Raw genomic sequence first — 18307 nt, 5'->3', positions numbered from 1 at the left:
CAGTTACAAGTCGATCTCTGGGATCTTGTACTGAAATTCCCCAGGAGGGCCGGGACTGGACCCCGCCACGATCCCGAGGGACGGCAGAGGACGCACGCAGGCACAGCTTTTGAGGGATGTGAGCCCGTCTGCAGACCCGGGTTTGCTACTGGAGCCGGCCACGGCGGGCCCGGCCTAAGCCCCGCCCGCCACCGCCACGGCAACAGTAGGCGCCAGGCCATGCACGCGGGATGCACGGCCCCGAGACAACCCCGCTGCAGCAGGGGTCGCTTCCCCGTCGGGCATCGCACTGTCAAAGGGTCGGCTGGGTCGCGGGGTTCCTCCCACCCACCGCCCCGCCCGGCCTGCGGCGCAGAGCCTCGCCTGCCTCTTCTGGCCCCGCCGCAGCCGTCGGAACAAAGGCGCGCCGGCCGCGCCGCCCGCAGCTCCGCGAGGCCAACGGGTGCGGTGGGGTCCCGACCCAGGCGGGCAGTAGGGCCCGGAAGACCCAGGGAGGAGCGACCGAGCCCCGCCGCTCACCTGCAGTCGCTCTGCGCCGCCGCGCTCAGCCGGGCCAGCCGTGACCTACTTTCCGCTCCGGAGCAAGACGTAAACAATCCCCGCCCCGCGGCCCGCCCCCTGCACCGCATTGGCCCGCAGTGCACTCGAGTTCGGCGTTCGGAAGAGGGGCGGGCCCCGCCGCACATGCCTCTTGCTGAAAGGCTGCTGGGCCTGTCAATCCAAGATCGACGTCTTCATTGGTCACATCTGAAGCGGTCGGAGACAAGTCCCGCGCGCTTATTGGACGCGGGGCGGGCAAACGAAGCGGTCCCATGCTGGGGCATTGACACGGAAGTGGGTCCCTGTCCCGTACGCCTTCTGCGCCGGAACCTGCGTGCACCCCTTGCACAATCTGATTGGCTCAGGGTAGCGCGAGTGGGCCTATCAAGGGTAGCCGGGGCAGGTTCGCATTGCCCATTGGTCCGAAGGCGCTTCACTCAGATGGAGGGAGGCGGGCTGCGAGGGGAGGCCCACGGGGTGAGCAGGGCAGGATGGAAGCTGCTGCGGGTGAGTGTGAGTGGCCGCGGGGTGTCGCGGGTCGGCGGGCGCCGAGGCGAGAGGGAAGGGGCAGGCCCGCAGCTGCTAGTCGTGGCTCCGGGTTTCAGCACACCTTCTTATTTGCGGTATAAAGTTCTCAGGTGCGCGCACGTGTCATTACGGCGCTTAGGTCTTGAATAAGGCGCTCAAGAAGGAGAAACGGGAACGTCACATTCTATGATTTTTGTAGTTTTATTCTGATTTTCTAAACCTTTTTTTTTTTTTTAATGAAATCTGAATGGGACCCAATGTATACATTGGGCACAGCCGGATTCGCACAGATTAGCCACATTATTTTCTAAAAGACTTCGGGTCTGATATCTTGAGCACAAAGCGTTTACAACGCTGGATTCATCCATCAGATTATAAACGTAACACCGGAGAGAAAAATCAGAAGAAGCTTGTTATGTTAAGGGCACACTTGCTACAAGGTGAGGGGAATGATTTCTAGGTTGATGATGGATACTTCTTTTTTTAACGAAGAGGCAAATGCACACAGAAATTCGAGAAGCCTCACGGGCTATGCAGTAAACCTCCTTGTGCCCAGAGGCAGCGCCTGTTGTCAGTTGCTTCTGTCGATTCTTTACATACAAAGACTTCCGTACTTGTCCAGTGTATCAGATAATCTTGATTTGGTTGGACTCGACTGAGCGACTTCACTTTCATTTTTCACTTTCACACATTGGAGAAGGAAATGGCAACCCACTCCAGTGTTCTTGCCTGGAGAATCCCAGGGACGGGGGAACCTGGTGGGCTTCCGTTTATGGGGTCACACAGAGTCAGACACGACTGAAGTGACTTAGCAGCAGCAGCAGGGCCTGATTGATTGGTCTTCTCATCCACACGTGGGATCCCTCACTTCCCTCCGTGGGGAGACACTGCTTTCCTTTGCCCCTTCCAGGACAGCCTCTCCCATGTAGTAGTATGCATTTAGTTTGTCATTGTTTGTAAGCCTTTGAGTTTACTTATGAGGGAAAGTTGTGGTTGGCTCCTGAGAACTGTGGTCTGGGAAGTTGGCTGCTCCTTCCAGTTACCCGATGGGAGCCACAGTATCCTGTTTGAGGCTCGGGCAGATGAAGCTCCCCAGTCCCACCAGTGAGGAGAGCAAGGCGTCACTCTTAGGAGGTTGGCAATGCAGTGCTGGCGTGGAGGGCATGTAGGTGTCAGAACTGGCATTTGCCTTCTTCTTTCCCAAGTTTCTGCCCAAGTGCCCCTCCACCAATCAAAGAAAGGTGAAATTGATTCCCAACTACTGTTTCTAAAAGGCACTTTGTTTTATTTATTCGTAGGTTGTTCTGGGTCTTCATTGCTGTGTGGGCTTTTCTCTAGTTGTGGCGAGTGGTGACTTCTCTTGTTGTGAAGCACAGGTTCTAGGGCTTGTGGGCTTCGGAAGTTGTGTTTCCCGGGCCCCAGAGCACAGGCTCAGTAGTTGTGACCCAGGAGCTTAGCTGCTCTGTGGCATGTGGGATCTTCCCACAGCAGGGATCGAACCTGTGTCTCCTGCATTGGCAGGAGGATTCTTCACCACTGAGCCACCAAGTACTTTCTGATATTAAAGCAGCTTAAGTAATAGCCTTTTAAGTCATCACAGAAGCGTCCCGAGGCATGGTGTCCGAGGTTTGTGTTTGTCGGCAGTGATCTGTGGCTGCAGGATGGTGCCCTTCCCTCGTCCCCATACAGGATCTCTAGAAGGAGACCCAGGACAGGCACTGTACCGCCTTACGACCGGGGCCTGTGTAGAAGCCAGGCCAGGTGCACCCTGAGTTCCTTCTAGGGACCCTTTGGTGGCAGCGGCCTTTGAACCTGCCCATGAGAGATGGGTCAGGAGGGAGACAGTGTTCACTCACCTCACATTGAGCCCTTCTTGGGGAGCCGGGGTGTAGGGAGGCTGCTGGAGTGAGCAGCTTGCTGCAGGCCTCGCAGGACTCTGTGGTGAGGTCCTCAGGGTGCTTTGCAGGGGCTGAGGGATGTTTGTGCACAGGTGGCGCCTCTGTGGGGTAGCAGGGTGGGAGTCGTGAGTGTGTTCAGGGTGGCATTTCAGGCTCACTGGAGAAACAGGAGCTCAGGCAGAGCCTGCCTGGGGTCTGGCACTGGCGCTGTGGCGCCCTGGGGGTACCCAGGATTTCTTAAGGCGCAACCGTGAGCCATCCGAGTGACCTGACTTCTGTACCCTCACACGGCGTGGGTGCCTCCTGAGCCAGAGGCCAGGGCTGCCAGGAGTGCCGCTTCTGCTCCCAGAGGAGGGCGCTGCCCGCCTGCGGTCAGACCTGGAGGTGCTGGCACAGGGGCGGGCAACACACTGGTCTCTACCCTCATCCCTTGGAGCCACCTGGGAGGCTTTGGCTGGAATTGGCCCTGTGCACTCAAGGTGTCCATGCACTCACGTGTGCACACTTCAGAGCGGAGGGTTTGCAGCATTTCTAGCCGCGGTAGCCCTGCTCCAGACCGAGCGGGGGCGACCGTTTCTGAGGAAGCAGTGGTTTGGGTCTGGAGTCTGCTGGAATTCCTCTCGTGGGGCTGCGTTTGCATGTGTCAGGTGATGGGGCAGGTCTCAGGACGGCCCTCTCAGGACCTGGGTGTAGGAAGTGCCTGGTGACCACGGTGAGTGGGCAGCAGAAGGCAGCTGGTACTTAGGAGACACCCGGCTGTCCTCCCCTCTGTCTTTCCAACCAGAGCCTGGAAACCTGGCCGGCGTCCGGCACGTCGTCCTCGTCCTCTCGGGTAAGGGGGGCGTAGGGAAGAGCACCATCTCCACAGAGCTGGCGCTGGCCCTGCGCCACGCGGGCAAGAAGGTGAGCGCCTCCTGTCTCCTCGTGAGCTGCCGCTCTCCTGGGTGGGCACACAGGGCAGCGCCCGGCCGGAGGCGCTCATGAGCCATGTGGATGCCCCTTTGCAGGTGGGGATCCTGGACGTGGACCTGTGTGGCCCCAGCGTCCCCCGCATGCTCCGGGCGCAGGGCAGGGCGGTGCACCAGGGTGACAGTGGCTGGGTGCCCGTCTTCGTGGACCGGGAGCAGAGCATCTCCCTCATGTCCGTGGGCTTCCTGCTGGAGCAGCCGGATGAGGCTGTGGTGTGGAGAGGCCCCAAGAAGAACGGTAATGCCGTGCCGGGCTGCTGGCTCCCCACCCGCCCCACGGCCTCAGGCGCCGGGGGAAAGACTGGTGCTGGTCTTCACTTCCAAGATGCTCCCCCCGACCCTGACCCGTCAAGCCTGCAAGTATGCAGACAGTGGGCCTAGGGAGTGAGAGCATGAGCCGCAGCCGTGAGGCCTTCAGCTGCCTGGTCCTCCCCTGGGCGGGAAGGCGCCCTGTGGGGTGCCTGGTCGGGCTCTGGTGCCTCTGCCCCAGCAGACAGGGTTCGGCTCTGTCCGAGGACCAGCACGGGGCTGCCAGGTGTGGGAGCAGGCCCGGGGCGGGGGCTACTCCCAGGCCATGGCCGCCTGGTGTTCCCTACAGGCCACCTCTCTGGGGCACAGACATCGCCCCTGGAGGGTCCCTGCTCCGGCCATTAAAGCTTGGGCCCGAGCATAAGTCCTGGGGGGCGCTGGGGAAGGGTCTCTCCCTGCTCCTGGCGCACAGTGGCACACACAGCCCTCTGAATGCAGGTGGGCCCCGGGCCCAAAGGTCGCCCCGCCCTGGGGTCGGGAGGGGCATGGGCCCGGTGAGGCCCTGCCCGCCTGCCCACTACCCCCAACCCTGAGCCTCCCTGGGTTTCCACAGCGCTGATAAAGCAGTTTGTGTCTGATGTGGCCTGGGGGCAGCTGGACTACCTGGTTGTGGACACGCCCCCGGGGACCTCTGATGAACACATGGCCGTGGTGGACGCCCTGCGCCCCTACAGCCCCCTGGGGGCCCTCGTGGTCACCACACCCCAGGTACTGTTCCCGCACGGGCGCCCTCACCCCGGGGCAGACGCTCTACCGTGTCCTCCTCGGCCATCTTGGCTGTTTTCGGGGTACCCACCTGCCATCCCCGCCCCTTTCCCGGTCTCCAGGCGGTGTCCGTGGGGGACGTGAGGCGGGAGCTGACTTTCTGCAGGAAGGTGGGGCTGCGGGTGATCGGGCTCGTGGAGAACATGAGCGGCTTTGTCTGCCCCCACTGCGCAGTGAGTCCTGGGTGGTCGTGGGCATGGGTGGCCGCACCCCCCACCCCCTGCAGGCAGAGGGTGGAGGTGGACCCCATCTCTGTTCCAGGAGTGTACCAACATCTTCTCCAGGGGAGGTGGCGAGGAGCTGGCGAGACATGCCGGCGTCCCCTTCCTGGGTGAGTGGTCTGGGGCTGCCCCAGGGCCCTGCCCCCCGCACAGGGAGATGGGCTTCCTCCTACCCTGCCAGCCCCCCACCCTAGCGAGAGCTGCCAGCCGCAGGCGCCCTGTGCTTTCTTCCGCAGGAGCACCTGGGAGGCGGTGGGGCTTGCTGGGTGGCTGCTGGGCGTCCTGGGGAGGTTGAGCTCGGGAGCCGGTCATGCTGGGCCTTGGCAGTGCTGCCTGAAGGCTCCTGGGCTGAGGTGGTGGACAGGGCCTCCCAGCCTGGCCCTTACTGTCCGCTCTCCACCCCCACAGGCTCGGTGCCCCTGGACCCTGAGCTCACGCGGAGCCTGGAGGATGGCCGGGACTTCATCCAGGACTTCCCTGACAGTCCCGCATTCCCCGCGCTCTCCTCCATCGCCCAGAAGATTCTCAGCGAGACGCCTGAGGGGCTCTCCTGACTGAGGTGGGCTGACCGCTCCTGTGCACTGTGGGGCTGGAGGTCTGGAGCGGGGGCCCAGCCAGGCCCTGTGTGCCTCTCTCCCCACGGGACCCGCCCTGGACATTTGAAGAGCTTCAACAGCATCTCGGCTGATCCACCACCAATGAGTGGCTCCGCCTGCTCACCTGGGGACGGCGTGGGGTCCCCCCGCCGTGGCCTGCCCTCCCTGCTGGCGCAGCTCAGTACCCCTGTGGCCCAGACAGACCGCTGCTCCCGACAGCCGAGTCTCCCCACGTCGTTCACAGAGCTGGTGCATCTGGAAGCTTGCCTGGCCTGGAATCCCAGGCAAGGAGGTGACACCCAGTAAGGTGTCAAACTTGTAACTCAGAGGAGGCGAAATAAACGCATTCCACTGCGGTGTTTACACATCTGAACTTTCTAGAGCATTCCGCCCTGGCCCCGCCTCCCCGGCCTAGTGTCGCCGTGTCCTGTGCAGACAGTGTCCACCCCCGAGTCCCAGGAACTGGCCAGCAGGCCTGCTGTCAACAGGCCCCTGGAGACTCAGGTGAGGCTCGTGTGGAGCGCCGGGTGACTTGGGGTGTGTGAGTGGCCAGGCTTGGCCCAGAGACAGCCGAGGGCCTGCCCTGGGCCGGGCTGACAGGCAGGAGAGGCGAGTGTGGAGCGGAGCCCCGGGCCTCTTCCCTGCGTGGGTCCTGGGGAGGCTGGGGTGCATTCTGGGTGGCGGAACAGCACCCCGCGTGCCACTCTCCCTGGGAAGAGCCTGGGTGCTCGGCCGGGGATGCGTCCAGGCCAACAGGGCAGCCCTGGGCCCTGCTTCCAGGGGGGACAGTGACAGGTGCACCACGGGGGGCTTCCTTTGGGGGTGGGGGGTCTGGCTAGGAGCACAGGGACCTGGAGAGGGAGAGTCGCACCCAGTCTGGTCCCGGCTTCCGAGGACCAAGCTGCCCCCGAGGACGCTGCTGGCGAGGGCCTGATGCGTGAGGCTCCTGGAGGACCCGAGTGAGGGCCCGCCGGTCCCAGGGTGGGGACCTGGGGACTCACAGATGAGAAGGGAGGCTGGGCGCAGGGCAGGCCATGGGGCCATGGGGTCACGGCAGCCAAAGGGGCCCTGGCTAGCACCCCGCACCCACAGTGAGCTGCACCCCTGCCCGCACACACGGCCCCGTTTATTTGGTTGCTTTAATTGATGACAGCTGGGGAGGCCGTGTCCCTGACCCTCACGATCAGGCCCTCAGGGAGCAGGTTGGGGCCCGCAGGTCCTGAACTGTGTCCCCCAGGGGCTGCGAGGGCCCGCTGGGACGCCGGGGCAGCCTCGGGTCAGCAGTGGGCAAAGTGAGCCTCACCAATGTCACGCAGGTCGAGGCCCGCCAGGCTGGGCGGGCTGGCGCAGGTGATGTTGTTGTAGGCGAGCACGGGCGGATGGTGGTCGTCGCCCTCGGCCAGGGCCTGCACGAAGCGGGGCACGGAGGCTGGCTGCTGCAGGGCGAAGGCCCGCAGGGCGCGCAGTGTGCAGCTGCAGTCCCAGGGGTTGCCCTCGAGCCACAGGCGCTCCAGGCCTGGGGGCTGCGGCACGAAGGTCCTCAGCGAGTTGTTCCGGAGGCTGAGGAAGCGCAGGCGGCTGAGCGGCGCGAGCGCGGCTGCAGGCAGTGCCTCCAGGCGGTTGTGCGAGACGTCCAGCCAGAAGGTGCGCTGCAGGGGCCCCAGGGTGTCCGCCGGCAGCGCGGACAGCTGGTTGCGGGCAAGGAGGAGGTACTCCAGGCGGCCAAGGTCTTGGAAGAGCCGGCTGGGCAGGTGTGTGAGCTGGTTGGAGGTCAGGTCCAGCTCAAGCAGCTCGGCCAGGCCCCCCAGGCTGCGCTCATCCACATCTGTGATGCTGTTGCCCTTGAGGAAGAGCCGGCGCAGCCCCGAGAGGCCCGCGAAGGCGAGTGGGCCCAGGCGGACCAGGCAGCCGCCCTCCAGGTGCAGGCTGTGCAGCTTGGCCAGGCCCTGGAAGGCCCGCTCCGGGAGGCCACGCAGACAGTTGCCGGAGAGGTTGAGCACAGCCAGGTTGAGCAGGCCCAGGAAGCCGCCAGGCCTGAGCTCCTGCAGATGGTTGTTGTTGAGGGCCAGCACTTCCAGCTGGCCCAGGCCTGCGAAGGCCTCTTCGGGCAGCTGCCGCAGGCGGTTGTGGCCGAGCTGCAGCTCCTCCAGAAAGTGCAGGTCCTTGAAGGTGCGGGGCCGCAGGCCAGCAAGCGCGTTGTGCGAGAGGCGCAGGACGTGCAGGCCCAGCAGCCCCGGGAAGCTGTCCTCCAGGAGGCCGCCCATGCGGTTGTGCGACAGGTCCAGCCAGCGCAGTGCCTTCATGCCCAGGAAGGCGCCCGGGGCCACAGCGGCCACGAGGTTGTGGTCCAGGTAGAGCTTCTGGAGCTTGGGTAGCTTGACGAAGATGTTGGCCTTGATGCTGCGCAGGGCGTTCCGGCTCAGGTCCAGCTCTCGCAGCTCGTCCAGGCCGCAGAAGAGTGCGGGCTGCAGGTAGGCCAGCTTGTTACCCGCCAGCACCAGCTCCCGCAGGCCGGCCAGGCCCTGGAATGTGGTGTCGGGCAGCACGGCCAGGCTATTCCAGCCCAGGTTGAGGTCCCAGAGGTGTGCCAGGCCCCGGAAAAGGCCCTCGTCCAGGCGGCTGAGCAGGTTGTTGCTGAGGCCGAGCGAGGCCAGGCCGGGCGTGTGCAGGAAGGTGTGGGCCGCCAGCGCGCGCAGCTGGTTATGCTCCAGGTGCAGGTGGCACAGGCCGCGCAGGCCCAGCAGTGCCTGCGGCTCCAGACTGGCCAGCCCGCTGCCCTGCAGGTTGAGGAAGCCCAGGCCCGAGAGGTTCCGGAAGGCGGCTGCGGGGATGGAAGAGAAGTTGTTCCCGTCCAGCCAGAGCGCCCTGGTGCCGAGCGGGAGGCCCCCAGGCAGCCGCGTGAGGTTCCGGGAGCTGCAGAAGACACTGAGCTCATCTGTGTAGTCGTCGTGGCCACAAGAGCAGACGGTTGGGCACTGCGGGCCCTCGGGGTCTGCTGGCGCCGCAGGCTCTGCTCCTTCCAGGCCACAGGGGCCCAGCGCTGCCCAGGAAACGAGCAGCACCACCAGGGCTGGGCCTCCTGCGGGGAGAGGGGCTTGGGGAGGGGCCCGGGACGGGGACTCAGGTCGGAGCAAGACATGGGAACTTCCAGGCCTCTGCTGCACCCCGGGACCACGACACGCACCCGTTGAGAGAAGGCTCTGCTGACCAGAGCAAAAAGTGTGGGCAAGAGACGACGGCCGCGCGTCAACGGGCAGGACTGGGACGTCCTCCAGGCCAAGACTGGCTGCCCTTTCCACTGCAGGGCCAGAGGGGACTGGGGACCAGGGACTGGCCACTAGGCCATGTGTCGGTCTCGTCCCCAAGGTGGACACTCGAGCCAGCCTAGGCTGCCAGGCAGGCCTGGAGGAAGGCATGAGCGACAGAACCTTCTGGAGCAGGCCTGGGTGGGCAAGCACTTGCTGCCCTGAGAGCCTGGACAGTGAGCTGGATGCTCATTGTACCAGTTGGACCCCCTGATCAGGGGCGCTCTCCTCCCTGGTATGTGTGTGCCAGCGTGGGGAGAGGAGGAGGGTGCCAGCCTCGAGGGCAGATGGGGTCCCAGGCCTTTGACCATCGGAGACTGGTTCTATCACTGGACAAAGGATGCCAGGCTTCTCCGCAAGGCCCCCCAGAAGTTCCACTGGGCACTGGGCTTGTCCACTGCAGTGGGCCCCTCCCTGCCCTGAGCGCTCCGGGTCTCAGGGTAGGCACGGCAGCTGGGGTGGGCAAGGCTCCATAAGGGGACCGGTGGCAGTGGCCTGGCCTCCGAGCAGTGGGGGGGCCTGGGTGGGGCCCTGGGGTGGCGCGGGGCCCTGCATCCCCTGTGCCCCCGCCTGGGCCCGGGGTGGGAGGGGAGGTGGGTGGAGGCCACAGTGACTCTCCGGGGCTGGACCCCCCAGACGAGCAGCCACGCTTCCCCAGTGGGCTCCCAGAGCGAAGCCCTCCCGGGGGCAGCCCCTACCCTGGTGGGCTGGGGTCACGGGCTGGCCAGCCCCGCGCGAGTGGCGGAGCCACGGGAGCCTCACCTCTCCTCGGGGCCATCCCTCGTTCTGAGCGGGAGCGGGGCGTCTGCTGGGCTGCTGCTCCTGCCCTCTGGATTTCCCCTCTGCGGGGCAGCCAGCACCCGTGTCACCGGCCAGCCCAGTTGCTGGCCCCAGCGCCGTTAACCCCCTCCTGCCGGGTGCTAGTGGTGACTCAGAGCGGGGCGGGGTGCAGGTGGCACAGGGGACGGGCTGGGGGCGGCATCTGCCCACTGCACCCTCAGGGGCAAGCAGGGCCCGTGCAGCTCTGAGGCCTGCGGGCCCGTCCCAGTCGCCCCGGCTCCCCCACCTCTCATCCCCCTGCAGGGCTGGCCGGAGCTGGGGCTGTAGGCAGTGCTGGGCGGGGGTCTCCCTTGGAGCAGCCTGTGAGGGGCTGGTGTTCAGTCGCCCCCTGCTTGGGGGTGGGAGTCCTTCGGGGTCTCCTAGGGGCTCCCTGCCCAGCCGATGGCCGTGTGGGAGTTAAGCTGGGCCTGCCCGTCCTCCAAACGCTCACCACGCCCCGCCCATTCCTCCCCGCCTGGGTGGGGTCCTCGGGCCCAGCCCAGCCTCCGCTTCTCCCGTGACCTCAGGGTCAGCTGCTGTCTGGCCATGCCCCACCCCCAGCCTCTTCTAGGAATGCTCAGCCGGGTCCTGGCTGCTGTTTGCTTTCCTGGCCCTGTTCTCCAGGGAGGAGAGTGGGGGGCAGCCTGGCCTCGGGGACCAGATCCTGGGGCCATGAGACCAGCCCCCGCAGCAGCAGGCTCCGTCCTGCACTCTGGGGCACCCGCGGAGCGCGGCTACCCCGCACTGTGCAGGCCGCGGTGGGGCCCAGTGTCTGGCCTGAGGTCAGCCCCGGGTCAGATGTGGGAGGCAGGGCGCGGCCGCTCCAGTGAGTGGCCCTGGCCTTGCTCCTCCAAACCCAGCTGCGTCCCCAGGCTGGCCTCCAGCCACCCCTCCCCTTCACCAGGACCCTGCCCGTGACTGCTGCTCCCGCCCACCCCTTCCTCTGCTCCACTTGGGGTGGAGGGCCTGTGTCAGCAGGGCTTGAAAAAGGCGGAACCACGCGTGGGTAAGGCTAGGCTTGTGGAGGCCTCCCAGTGAGACCAAGGAGGAGGGCTGGGGTGGGGGCAGGGGGAAAGGCAGGAGCCCCCGGGCCCAGAGACCCCCTGCCCCGTGGCCCCTTCCCAGCTCATGCCGTAACTCAAGGACTGGCTTTGTCTTCCTCCGTTTATCGAGCTTTGATTTTTTTCCAGGTCATCTCTCAGCTTCTCTTCTGAGAAATTATAGATCTGCAGGGAGAAAGTCCACACCCAGAAGTTTACAGGGCAAACACGCATTTACACAGTAGAAAGTGCAGACTCAGCAGGAGTCGGGCCCCGGGGCCTCTGCACCGAAAAGCTCCCAGCCTGGCAAGTGGCCGGCGCCTGTTCCCTGACACCCACAGGCCTTGGGTGGGACTTCCTGTAAGTCCCCGGGGAGCGTGTGTGGTGGGGAACCCTTGTTGGGACTGCTGCAGCCGGGTTAGCCCTCTATAAGCCTTGCCCAAGTCCTGCAGTAGCGCTGGTGGTCGATCCGCTGAGTTGGGAGAAGACCACTGTCCCAGCCGCCCATGGTCAGTTCTGTCCCTGCTCCTCTGGGTGGCCTGTCCTGACCCAGGATGACTACTGCCCTGGCCTCTTTCCACCTGACCCCGAGAGCCCCTGAGGAGTCTGGTTTCTGGTCTTGTGGACATGGCGCCACGCTGCAGCCCCCTCCCTGCTTCCTGCTGTGGGGCTGCAAGCCTGAGGGGTCCGGGTGCGTTTCTGTGTCCTGAGTGGACCTGCTGAGACCAGGGTGTGTCGTCCTGGCAGGTAACACACAGCCCCCTGGGGTCAGGGGGCCCTCAGTCACCCCACCCTGCCCGCTCCCAGCCCGGAGGCAGGTGGGCAGTGGCTGTCACTGTCCTGCGTTTCTTCAGTCGCCAGTGATGGCAGGCCACGCTTCACAGAGGCTCACTGCCCAGTGCGTTGTCGTCTCCTGTAAAGCACATGTTTCAGTCTCTTGCTGAGCTATCTGGGTGCTGTCAGCGTGACTTGTTTTTAAACCCTGTTCTGGATGCAGCCCCTTGTCGTGTGTGGCCAGTAGGCCTGTCTTCGGCACCGTGGTCTGCCTCTCCGTTCTCTTCGTTGTCATTCTGGTGCGAGTTCCTAATCGTAATGTGGCCTCATAAGATGCTCCTTAAATGGAAAAACTGCAGGGAGAAAAGCTTTTTAATCCAGGCTGATGTATGTATCAAGCTCCTCGCGGTGTCAGGTCCCGTTCCACCGTGGACTTGAGCGTATCTCTTAAAGGACCTGGTGGACCCATCACTGACCTTTCTCTGAGACCTTCTCAGGGCCTCCCCTCTCTCTCGGATCCTGAGAGTGAGCTGGTGTTTGGGCTTCATTCTTCCTGGTGGGTTTCGGCCACCTCCGCACGTTTAGTGGTGGCTCTCCCTTCCTCCTCCCTCTCAGGCGCCAGCATGCCGTGGTCAGGGTCCAGGTAGCCAGGCCCTTTCTGGGCTCCCCCTGAACTCTGGAGGCAGAGCAGACCCTTCTCCGTCCGCAGGGGCTCCCGGCCTCACCTCGTCCACCTGTGTGTGACAGCCACCGGTCCAGGGTGGCCCGGTGCAGTTTGAGCCTCCCCTCCCAGTGTGGACTGGCACAGTTAGGTCTTCAGTTTCTCTCCCTAGTATTTGTGTAGATTTCTGTGTTATGATCTTTCATAATATTTTTAAAATTTTTTCCTATGGATGGTTGTTACTTTTGATACTGTTATTAAGTGTTACCCTTTTTCCTCAATTTCATTTTGTCTAGGCTGAAATGTTTTTTTGAAAGTATGTTGGGATAATGTAATGAAGTATCAACTGTGATGCCTTTACCCAACAGTTTTGTTTTTTTTTCCTAAAACAGCTTTACTGATACACGCTTCTCACACCATACAATCCACCCGTCAGCACAGCACACAACTCGGTGAGTCAGCAAGCGTGCACTGCGGTGCAGCCACATGCACTGCCGCTGTTAGAACGTCCCTACAGCAGGTGCCCTTTCTGTCTCGCCTTTCCCGCTAAGCACACTTTCAGGGTCCGTCCACAAAGTGCGCATCGGAACTTCATTCCTCGTTGTGACTGGATAATGTCTGTTTACTCATACATCAGATGACAGACATCTGGTTGGTTTCTCTGGGGTTATTATGAATAACGATGCCGTGAGCGTTTGTGTGGATGTAGGTTTCACTCCTGTTGGGTAGATTCTTAGCAGTGGAGTTACTGGTTCACGTAGTATTTATGTTTTTAAAAAGTGTTTTTCAAAACGACTGTGTAATTCTACAGGTTGTAAGAGTCCAGTCCCACATCCTCACCACTATTTGGTACAGCTGGCCTTGTTCTCTTTTGGTTTTGAGCCCTTCTGTGTTTCTCTGACGGTTGATACTGGGCACCTTTTCATGTGTTTACTGCATTCTTATATCTTCTTTAGCACAGTGTCTATTCAAGACTTTTGTGCATATTTTAACTGTCTCCTTACTGAGTTGTTACACTGAACATTATAGATATGACTTTATATTTATGGATTGTCAAGTATAGTCCAAGGGGTTGCACAGAGTTGGACACGACTGAGCAACTTTCACACTACACTAAGGATAACATCTGCAGATATTTTCTGTTTGTGGCTTGCCACTTTTTTTTGCTGTTGTCTTTTGAAGTAAGAGAGTTTATTTTAATGAAGCTCAGTGTATCAGTTTTTTTCTTTCATGGCTTATGGTTTTGATGTGGTGTCTAAACTCTTTGCCTAACCCAAGATCACAAAAATCATTTAATTAAGGAATATAGCATATATTTACTACATCTCTTAGCAGTTTTTTTTTTTTTTGGTAGTTTGCAGTATATAACTCTTATACTACTTTTGATAATTTCTAAATACTTTATGAGTTTTGATGCTATATGAATGGAGCCGGTTTTTTGGTTATATATATGTGTGTGTGTGTGTGTGTATTTGGCTGTGCCAGGTCTTAGCTGTAGTGTGTGAGATCTTTAGTTGTGACATTCAGGATCCTTAATTGCAGCATGTGGCTCTGTTTCCTTGACCAGGGATCAGATCTGGGCCCCCTGAATTGGGAGTGTAGCGTCTTAGCCACTGGACCATCAGGGAAGTCCCTGAGTGGAGTTCTTTTCATTTTCAGATTGCCTTCAGTATGTACAAATAGAGCAGGATTCTCTTGTTGATCGTTTATCCCAGGACCTTAAATCAGTCCCAGGTGTGTGTGTAGCTGAATCCCTCGGATAAGCCATTGCTCAGTCGTGTCCAACTCTTTGCAACCCCATGGACTATACAGACTATTGCAGGCCAGAATACTGGAGTGGGTAGCCATTCCCTTCTCCAGGGGATCTTCCCAACCCGGGGATCGAACCCAGGTCTCCCGCAGTGCAGGCGAATTCTTTACCAGCTGAGCCACCAGGGAAGCCCTGTGTAATGTCTCAGCCTCTGTGACTAAGGACATTCTCCTTTCCTCCTTTCCAGTGTGTGCACTGCTTCTGTGGCAAGAGCAGCATTCCATCAGTTCAGTTCAGTTCAGTTCAGTCGCTCAGTCGTGTCCGACTCTCCGCGACCCCATGAATCACAGCACGCCAGGCCTCCCTGTCCATCACCAACTCCCGGAGTTCATTCAAACTCATGTCCACAGAGTCGGTGATGCCATCCAGCCATCTCATTCTCTGTCGTCCCCTTCTCCTCCCGCCCCCAACCTTTCCTAGCATCAGAGTCTTCCAGTGAGTCAACTTGTTGCATGAGGTGGCCAAAGTATTGCAGTTTCAGCTTTAGCATCAGTCCTTCCAATGAACACCCAGGATTGATCTCCTTTAGAATGGACTGGTTGGATCTCCTTGCAGTCCAAGGGACTCCCAAGAGTCTTCTCCAACACCACAGTTCAAAAGCATCAATTCTTCGGCGATCAGCTTTCTTCACAGTCCAACTCTCACATCCATACATGACCACGGGAAAAACTATAGCCTTGACTAGACGGACCTTGGTTGGCAAAGTAATGTCTCTGCTTTTTAATATACTATCAAGGTTGGTCATAACTTTCCTTCCAAGGAGTAAGCGTCTTTTAATTTCATGGCTTCAGTCAGCATCTGCAGTGATTTTGGAGCCCAAAAAAATAAAGTCTGACACTGTTTCCACTGTTTTTCCATCTATTTCCCATGAAGTGATGGGACCAGATGCCATGATCTTTGTTTTCTGAATGTTGAGCTTCAAGCCAGCCTTTTCACTCTCCTCTTTCACTTTCATCAAGAGGCTTTTGAGTTCCTCTTCACTTTCTGCCATAAGGGTAGTGTCATCTGCATATATGAGGTTATTGATATTTCTCCCAGCAATCTTGATTCCAGCTTGTGCTTCTTCCAGCCCAGCGTTCCTCATGATGTACTCTGCATATAAGTTAAATAAGCAAGGTGACAATATACAGCCTTGACGTACTCCTTTTCCTATTTGGAACCAGTCTGTTGTTCCATGTACAGTTCTGACTGTTGCTTCCTTACCTGCATACAGGTTTCTCAAGAGGCAGGTCAGGTGGTCTGGTATTCCCATCTCTTTCAGAATGTTCCACAGTTTATTGTGATCCACACAGTCAAAGGCTTTGGCATAGTTAATGAAGCAGAAATAGATGGTTTTCTGGAACTCTCTTGCTTTCTCCATGATCCAGCGGATGTTGGCAATTTGATCTCTGGTTCCTCTGCCTTTTCTAAAACCTGCTTGAACATCTGGGAGTTCACGGTTCACATACTGCTGAAGCCTGGCTTGGAGAATTTTGAGCATGACTTTACTAGCGTGTGAGATGAGTGCAGTTGTATCACTGACCATGAATTATGACGCTGGCTTACGTCTCTGATCCACGGGGTTGCAGGCAGAATACCGCTCCCAGCCACCGATGAGCGTGTCCTTATCCCTGGAATCATGAATATGTCAGGTCACGTGGCAGAGCAGAACTTAGGCTGCTGATCAGCTGACCTGGAGACAGTGAGATGAACGTGGATTTCCAGGTGGCCCCACTGTAATTTCAGGCATTCTTTGGAGTGGATTAAGAGGTCGGATGAGGCTGCTGTGAGGCCATGAGAGGACTCGGCCCCCAGCTGCTGACCTCTGAAGATGGAGGAGCGGGGTCAGGAGCCAGGGACTCAGGTACCTCACACAGCAGGGAAGGGCAAGGAAACGAATTCTCCCTTTGGAGTAGAGGGAACCAGCTCTGCTGACACTCAGTCCAGTGAGACTCCTGACAGACTTCCAACCTCTGGATTAGCAGGTGATACATCTGTGCCGCTTCAAACAACTGAGTTGTCATGGCTTGATACAGCAGCGTTTGGAGATTAAACAGATGTCCTTTATCAATTCCAAGAGGCTCCCTTCGATTCCAGGTTTGTTGACTTTTCTTTTAAACCACGAACGGGTGTGGGATTTCGTCGTGGTTTCCCGCATCCATTGAGATGATTTTGTCCTTTTTTCTATGACCGTGGTTTATTACGATGACTTTTAGATATTCAGTCGACCTTGTATTCCTGTTATGAATCCTACCTGTCTGTGGTGTGGAACGTCAGTGTATTCGGATTGCCAACATTTTAAAGACTTTACACCTGTGTTCATGAGGGACGTTGATCTCTGGTTTTGTTAGGTATCGGGATAACAGCCTCACAGAATGAGTTGGGAAGTGTTCCTGCCTGTGTTTTCTGGAAGAGTTTGTGACTATTAGCATTACTAATAGAATGCAGTGGTGAAGCCATGTGGCCCTGAGCTTTCTTTTGCATGAAGACTTAAGACTTTTGTTAAATCAATTTAACGAATTTGTCCATTTCATCTAATTTGTTGGTATAGTTTCCCTAGTATTCCTTTACAAGTTCTTTAGGATTGATAGGATATGCCCCTTTTCACAGAGTCGGACACGACTGACATGACTTAGCAGCAGCCCCTTTTCAAAAATCATGATTTTGGTAATTCGTGTGTTATTTTGTTGGTCAGCGAAAAACCAGTTTTCTGTTTCACTGACTCCTTGCTAATCATCATTTCTGCTTCCTTTGGGTTTTGTTTTCTCTCCTTTTGTGTTTTAAGGCAGAAGCCCAGGTTTTTTGAGGCCTTCTTTTCTTACACAGCTGTTTAAAACTATATGTTTCCCTCGAGCACTGCTTTAGCTGCATCCCACAAATTTTGTGTTCATTTCCCTTCTGGTTGACGCACACAGTAGTTAGACGTGTTAACTTCCAAACATTTGGGTTTTTCCAGACTTCGCTGTGTTGTAGATATCTAATGTCACTGGAGTTTGGAATTATACAAAGTATGCTCTTTTAGAATTCATTGTGATCTGTGTGTTGAAGATAGTGTTTGTCCTGGAGAATGTTCTGTGAGCACCTGGAAATGTCGGCGGAATGTTCTGTAAGTAGGTTTGATTGAGTGACAGTGTCCTGTTATCAACTGGACTATTAAGGAATCTCTATTATTGCTAAATTACCAATTTTCCCTTTCAGTTTTGCCCATTTAAAGTAGACATGACATACTCATTTCTTCAACAGAAGATTGTTAGAACAGAAATCAGAGGAAAGAAAAAGAGATTATTGGGACCTTAAGAAGTCAAGATTCTGGCTTAAGAAAATATGCTGACCAAGAATAAGATAACTCTGAGCTGCAAGAGCCAGAGAAAGACAGGTGTGCATACTCTGGGGGCAGTGTGGCTGTAGAACCAGCTTTTCTTTCTGGATCCACAGCACCCAGGCCAGGCTCACTCCCAGATCTAAGATCCAGTTCTTCCCCAGGACTCTCTGCTGCCCCAACTAAGAACCAATGTCCCTAGAAGTGGGTGGTCCAGGAAAAGCCTCTCCTTTTTTTCTCAGGAGGAAGAATGAGAGACCCCTGAAGAGCTAGGAAGCAGGACCCCAGAGGACAGACAGCAACGGGCTCTGCTCAGAAGGGGCAGGGAAGACAAACGCCACAGCAGAGATGAGAGAACACAACAGACCGGATTTGAAAATGTAGGAAAGGAAGTAACCTACCAAAAGTGGATGAAGGCGGTAACAGCTCTTCTCACCATTAAAAAACAGGACCACGGTTTTTAAAATTCTCACAACAGAATGCACCAGGCTCAGACTAGCGTCTCCTTCTCTACAGACTCCCCCAGCAGTGAGGAGGCTTCCAGGTTCCCTTCTCATCTCTAGACCCAGAAGAGAGACCGCGTCAAGGAGACGGACCCTCGGCTGGGAGCACGTGACTGGGCACTAAAACCTGACGACCTGAGGAGACCTGACGACCTGAGGAGAGTGTGCGCCGGGCCAGGCAGGTGCACCAGCAGCTCCCCAGCCCTCCTGCCAGCCCTCCAGGGCCCAGGGATCCCCGGGAACACAGCCCAGCCCGCCCCTCTCGCCCGGCC

The 18307-nt window shown here is 58.3% G+C and overlaps 2 protein-coding genes across 3 annotated transcripts; one reads left to right on the top strand and one right to left on the bottom strand.

The window, feature by feature from the left end:
• Window positions 1-951: 951 nt before the first annotated feature.
• On the top strand, window positions 952-6190 carry NUBP2 (NUBP iron-sulfur cluster assembly factor 2, cytosolic). Its single transcript, XM_055409160.2, has 7 exons — window positions 952-1047; window positions 3751-3869; window positions 3974-4172; window positions 4797-4951; window positions 5071-5181; window positions 5270-5339; window positions 5638-6190. The coding sequence occupies exons 1-7, from the start codon at window positions 1032-1034 to the stop codon at window positions 5781-5783; spliced, it is 816 nt and encodes a 271-aa protein (XP_055265135.2). The 5' UTR covers window positions 952-1031; the 3' UTR covers window positions 5784-6190.
• A 746-nt stretch (window positions 6191-6936) lies between these two features.
• Window positions 6937-10110, bottom strand: IGFALS (insulin like growth factor binding protein acid labile subunit). 2 transcript variants are annotated; one of them, XM_055409145.2, is made up of 2 exons: window positions 9893-10110; window positions 6937-8919 (listed from the first exon to the last, which is right to left on the bottom strand). In XM_055409145.2, exons 1-2 carry the CDS (start codon window positions 9906-9908, stop codon window positions 7103-7105), a joined length of 1833 nt encoding a protein of 610 aa, XP_055265120.2. In that variant the 5' UTR covers window positions 9909-10110; the 3' UTR covers window positions 6937-7102. The 2 variants fall into 2 exon arrangements, with proteins under 2 accessions (XP_055265120.2, XP_055265121.2); XM_055409146.2 differs by having other exon boundaries at window positions 6937-8904.
• Between the last annotated feature and the right edge of the window lie 8197 nt (window positions 10111-18307).

The sequence above is a fragment of the Moschus berezovskii genome, chromosome 27, assembly GCF_049115385.1.
Source record: "Moschus berezovskii isolate FMDL1 chromosome 27, NW_MosBer_1.0, whole genome shotgun sequence".
NCBI classification, from domain to species: domain Eukaryota; kingdom Metazoa; phylum Chordata; class Mammalia; order Artiodactyla; family Moschidae; genus Moschus; species Moschus berezovskii.
The sequence above is the reverse complement of the archived record's forward strand: the minus strand, read 5'-3'. Positions and strand labels throughout refer to the sequence as shown.